Genomic DNA, 6,165 nt, shown 5'->3' on the forward strand with positions numbered 1-6,165 from the left:
GGGCGCGCGCGCCCCGTTTGCGCAACGTAGGGAGAACCCTGGCGTCGCCCCGCGCGCACACTATGGGTCAAATGTTGAAACGTTTACCACCTCGCGGTCGATAATGCATCACTTTTAACATATATATAGAGAGATCGAGGTTGGTAGAAAGAAGAAAACCCGCCTAGTTGCCTGCATGAAGTCGATAGTGTAACCCAGCTTTATATGAGTAACCAAGGATAAACACTGCCAAACTATAAAAGAATCCCCATATCTACTAAATGCATTTCAAAAGCCAATTGACTGGTACGTAGTAGATTTGGTACCAGAACATGTTTTTAAAACACATATTCATTAACAATAATTAAGGTACACCGGTGGTTAACGTCATTTATATTATCAGAAGTGAATAAAAAATCTGGTTTTATTTATCCTGACATTATACTTATATTGTAGCAGATATATGTTCTGACATCCAAAAACATCTACTGAGCAAATTTCAGAATATAGGAAACGTAAAATGTTCCCCTGTGCTAATCTCCTAAAGACAGATGCAATCGCACGAGATCGTTGGGCTTACTTTCAATGTCGACGAGGTCTGTTGCAGATCGAATTGCGTGATATTGCAGATGATGGCCGTCTTTGCATTGCCACCCAGACTATTCTGCAGAATGCGAGTCAGCTTAGAGTTGCGGAAGTTGATGTGCCTGCAATAAATGTATCATAGGGAATAGCGTTAATAATTACACGTGATATGTCTGTATGTTGCAGGTTCTTGGGACGACTAGCAGAGTGCATACATTTGTGCGTGCATTGGTGAACTGGTGAATATCACTAGGAAAAAAACTACTCGGGTAATACCACTGGGCGAATAAATGAATAACGTGATAACATATTAATTTCGTCAGGGTGAGTATCATACGAGGTTCACGATTTACCGTTCGCCCGTAATCATCATGTAGCGATGCAAAAAGGATGCGAACGAAAGTTGGACAGGGAAAGGTGGAAATGTAGACTACGAGTTACAGTAGCATACGCACGGTAGAGAACTTAATTTGGGACGTGGGGATTAGATATATACGACTGATGATTACAAGTAACTATTTGCATTTTGCTAATGCTATAACTAAAAATGTTGGTACTCGCTAACACGGCTGAAACCACCAGCTCGGAGGGCCGGTGTTTTGCCGATGTTACTGGTCCTCCAAATAATTTGTCGGCCTATACCCGGTGGGCCGGTGCTAATTTCGCGCCCTGCGTGAATGTAGTAGTACGTACTCTGCTCCCTTGCTGAGTTGTGAAATGACCTCAGACAGCTGGAACAGGGAGGCGTTGATTGAGCAACCTTCCTTCAGTCGTTCTCCCATCGCGCCGGTCTGGTTCGCACGTTCGGAGCCGGCCAGATCGACAAAGTTCAGGTGTGCGACGCTCACTACGCCGGTACCCTCCTCGTCGTTGGCCCGTGACTCGATGATCTAAGCAGTGAGACAAAGCGTAAAGGCTCCCGCACACGGTGAGATTCGTGCTGAGCACGGAGCATGCGTTTCGTGCTCAGCACGAATCTCACCGTGTGCGGGGTCGATTTAAGTGAGCTGTCGGTCTCGTGAGGCGACGAGGAAAATATGAGGAAAATATCTGTCGTGTTTGATAATTTTGGTCTCGCGAGGCTAAAAATTCAGCGTGAGACTCCTGCTGAGCACGAAACTCAGTTGCGGCGCATTTTGATTGATTCTCACTCAGTGGTGGCACATTTTGATTGGTTCTGCCATTTTGATCAGTCACATGACCTACAGTGGCACCCGCTGGTAAGATCCGTGCTCAGCATGAACCTCACCGTGTGCGGGGGTGTGAGATTCCTGCTGAGCACAAAACTCACTCTCCATGCTCCGCACGAATCTCACCATGTGCGGGGTCCATAAGCACTACTATAACACGGCTATAGTGGTGTCGCCCTTGGCAGTGAGGCGACTGTAGTGTGTCTATTTTCACGTGCAAACCCGTAGTGAAACACGTGTATACACAATGAGCTATTCAGCCAGCGTAAATCCAGGGACTACGGACTAAATAAACATTTTAGAGAATCATCAAAATCGAAAAAATTGAGGGCAAGAAAAATGTCGCCTTGTGATGAATCCGAATTTTAGGGCACCACGGCAAGTTGGAAGGGGCAACAAGAGAAACATTTCCTTCAAAGAAGGATTATATCAATGCAACCTGTGTCTTAAGAACACGGTTTTCAATACCGCAAACCACAACCGCGTGTCATATCCATCTTCACGAAGGCTTCAAACCATTCCTCCAGTGAGCTGTCATTTTGTCACGATCTTTGGATATTGTTTCTTTTTTGCAGTGGCTATGCGTCCGGTCATCAATTATAAAACTCAGCACAGATTCCCAAATCCACGTCACGATTAGGCCACGCCCCCTTTCAAATCGTTGATTTTATCGGATTTACTATTGTTTCAAAAGTTACAAAAACACATTTTTTTGATAAAATACCTAAGGGTAAGTAATATTATGGTAAAAACTTATTGTTTATTGTTTTTTACTAAAAAAAATATAGTTGGGTTCACATAAGAAATATATATGACCGGACGCGTAGCCTGGGAGCTGGACGCGTAGCCACAGCCTTTCTTTTTACGCGAGCATAAACTGCATTAGGGATTCGCCGGAGCCGCAGACTTACGATTCTGAAGATGGTGTGGGAGCGGCTGCTACGATCGTTCATGTTTGTCGCGCCCACACGCCGGTACTTCTCTCCTTCTCGCAGGAAGCCCATAATCTGGTCGTAACTGTTTGTGAGTTCTTCACACAAATTGCTTACATAAACCCTGCCAACCTCCTGCAAAAGGTATATTCATGTGTATAACACAGAGGGGCATCCGGAGTTGGCCATCAGGAAGGGCATCCGGCTGTAAAACTTCTGCTCCAAAACCATTCCATGAAGGAATAAAACTGTCCAACCCCGAAAGGGAAAACGGACATTAAACTGATAATAATAATAATAACACAGAGAGGCCAAACGACAACACCAACACAGATGGCAGCAGCGTGGCATCGTGCTTCAGATGGAAAATTTCTGGTATCTAGCACTAAACTCAGGAACCAATGAGTACAAGATGTAACCCTGTACCGGCGCATTTGGACGCTCGCCCGAAACTGGACGCTCCTAAGTGCGCATGCGCGCAGGCGCCTCTTGTTTTGCAAGGGCGCACACAGCGCATGCGCAATATGCGCAGTAGTCTACTACGAGCGTCCAAATACGCCGGTACACCGGCGTATTTGGACGCTCGCCCGAAACTGGACGCTCGAGTCATAAATTATACTCCTGATAATGTTAATAATAATGTTAATAATAATGTGAGGAGGAGGAGTAGGAGGGGAGGAGGAGGAGGAGGAGGAGAAGGTGTTGGAGTAGGGAAGAGGAGGAGGTGTTTGAGTAGGGAGGAGGAGGAGGAGGAGAAGGTGTTGGAGTGGGGAGGAGGAGGAGGTGTTTGAGTAGGGAGGAGGAGGAGGAGGAGAAGGTGTTGATAAGGAGGGGAGGAGGAGGGCATGAGAAGGCGTTCTACTCAAACACCTCCTCCTCCTCCCTACTCCAACACCTTCTCCTCCTCCTCCTCCTCCTCCTCCCCTCCTACTCCTCCTCCTCACATTATTATTAACATTATTATTAACATTATCAGGAGTAGAGTTTATGAGCGTCCAGTTTCGGGCGAGCGTCCAAATACGCCGGTGTACCGGCGTATTTGGACGCTCGTAGTAGACTACTGCGCATATTGCGCATGCGCTGTGTGCGCCCTTGCAAAACAAGAGGCGCCTGCGCGCATGCGCACTTAGGAGCGTCCAGTTTCGAGCGAGCGTCCAAATACGCCGGTACAACCCTAGAAGAAGTAACGATAATTACTAATGATGATTGATAAATTACTAATGATAAGTTCTAAGAAGTAAGAACGAGTAACAGATGTTAGAAATTCTCATAAATGACAGCTTTCCTTAGACTATTACTCGTTAGGTGGCATCGATTACGGTACAGGATGCATTGCGCTGACGCCCACCCTCTGGATACCCACCGGCAACTCATAGAAACTTACATTTTCGTGTATGGTAAGCACCTCCTTCTTTCCTTTCGAACGGAGAAGGTCTGACAGTGACTCGTTGTATATCTCCAGGTAAGACACACGAACGAGGAACTCCCTGTTTGGCTCCTGTGATACGAAATCGTGTCTCATTGATATAAAATCACACATCACAGGGGCCACCATACACCTTCAACGTCCTTCACGTCTTCTAGTTCACCGCCAACCAAATTCTACAATGCTACATTAAAGGAAACCCCGGATTAATGGACTCACAGTCTATACTCACGTGATTCATGTAGTCAAACATCTCCTTGACCGCACAGGGTATAACACCACATGTGGTGTCACTTCCCATCATAGTGTAAGTCTTACCAGTGCCTGTCTGCCCATATGCAAAAATCGTTCCTGAAACACAACACATGAAAAAATAAAAAGCAGCACTAAACACAATTATATTCTTAGCTGTAAAATACCCATGCATTTAGACATAGCATGCAAAAGCTAACTTAAAGTTGGATCATTTGGGTAATATATAAAGGAGGCAGGTGTAATTTATTTTTCAAAGCCTTTTATGCTTTATACACTCACCATTTATTCCCTTTACAGCACCCTGTACGATAGGTTTCGCAACATTCTCGTATACTGTATTAGTCGAGTCTATGCACCCAAACACACGGTCTGCAATGACAGAATGTTCATATATGTATACTGCTGAAAAGTGTACGCTACATGTGTATATGGCTTAGCAGATATGCCTTAGACACTTACTCTATCGAAGAAAGATAGTATATAAAATGTGTCATTCCAATAAAATTTCAATGTGAAATAATCAATAGATAAGTGTGTTGCAGCTGTGAGAATAATACAATCAAATACATAATACATTACTATCAATAAATGACTGTTTCTTGGAGCTATCTATAAATGAAAATGAATGCTAATTATAACACAGTGCTTTATTTTTATCTGACAATGCTCGGTTGGCAATGTTGTCCAGCAGAACAAGCATTGCAAAAGCTAACTGCACGTATATGCACTTACCAAAAGTGTAACGCTTTCCTTGGGTTTCTGAAAGTGATGCTATTGTCTGCGAATCCAAGACTTTCCAATAGTCCCCCGTTTGACTATCAGCTTCCCTGTTTACATAATAAAGAGGTATGTATAATTATAATAATATTATAATTATCTGATTTCACACCAACCTGCTAACAGTGCAAAACTTCATTATAACTATAAGTGATATGTGTTTCCAAAGAATGAGGATAATGCTTTACAATAAAATTGTGCCATACACACACACACACCCATGTCGTTTTTATACATAAATAACACAATGTTTCATCATGTATTTTTATCAATCAGTCAATCAACAAAATGAATAAAAAATCCTTTGTACTGTGTTAGTAATCCCCTTACAGGTGTCAGTCACCTACACAGATAGACATGACTTAGCCTTCTACACACACAGCAAATTGCTTTGCATCAAACACATTAATCACCATCACCAATACTGCACGACTATGAGAACAAAAAATCAGTGCTGAGCCTAAAAACATTCTATTTTGTTTGTCATCTTTTATTTTATCGCACGAAGCTTGGCACAGCTTAGAATTTAATTTAGAGTGACCAGTGCATCTTTAGTTAGTTAGTGTGACACCAAAATTACAGCACAGCTTCAATGCAATAATACAACAATGTATAAGTAATACCCCACATTCTGTAAGAGGCATTCTATAAAAACCGTTTGTAATGTGAAATTCCATAACATGAATCATTGTGTCTCATTGACATCCAATAGATAATTGGATATACATGTGTGTTCCTACAAAAGGCTTCTTAGCCAAAAGAAGTAGGTAATTCCCATATATTTCCCCTAATACAAGCACATTTATAAACGCAACTGCACATTGGCGAACACATATATTGACTATTTTAATGATGTACTGCACACTGATTGTAAATGCACAATTATGAGTACACCGACAAGTAAACATTGCCGGACATAATTAAGGTATCAGGGTTCTCCTCTATAATTTAACAAGAGCCGCAGAGCGTCTGGGCTCATCTGAGGTCTGTTGCTACGATTATAAACGTAAAATTTCAGTCG

At 43.0% G+C, this 6,165-nt stretch overlaps 1 protein-coding gene across 1 annotated transcript in view; it reads right to left on the reverse strand.

Moving 5' to 3' along the window:
- The window catches only part of LOC106813928 (centromere-associated protein E-like), a 31,282-nt gene that overhangs the window by 12,926 nt on the left and 12,191 nt on the right, over positions 1-6,165 (reverse strand). Inside the window, exons 3-9 of the mRNA XM_014818169.1 lie at positions 5,100-5,194; positions 4,647-4,736; positions 4,345-4,463; positions 4,071-4,184; positions 2,666-2,821; positions 1,258-1,454; positions 560-686 (exon numbers count right to left, since the gene is read on the reverse strand). Coding sequence (XP_014673655.1) covers positions 560-686; positions 1,258-1,454; positions 2,666-2,821; positions 4,071-4,184; positions 4,345-4,463; positions 4,647-4,736; positions 5,100-5,194 — 898 coding nt within the window. The remainder of the gene's footprint in view (positions 1-559; positions 687-1,257; positions 1,455-2,665; positions 2,822-4,070; positions 4,185-4,344; positions 4,464-4,646; positions 4,737-5,099; positions 5,195-6,165) is intronic.

The sequence above is a fragment of the Priapulus caudatus genome, unplaced genomic scaffold, assembly GCF_000485595.1.
Source record: "Priapulus caudatus unplaced genomic scaffold, Priapulus_caudatus-5.0.1 Scaffold845, whole genome shotgun sequence".
In the NCBI taxonomy this organism is placed as follows: domain Eukaryota; kingdom Metazoa; phylum Priapulida; class Priapulimorpha; order Priapulimorphida; family Priapulidae; genus Priapulus; species Priapulus caudatus.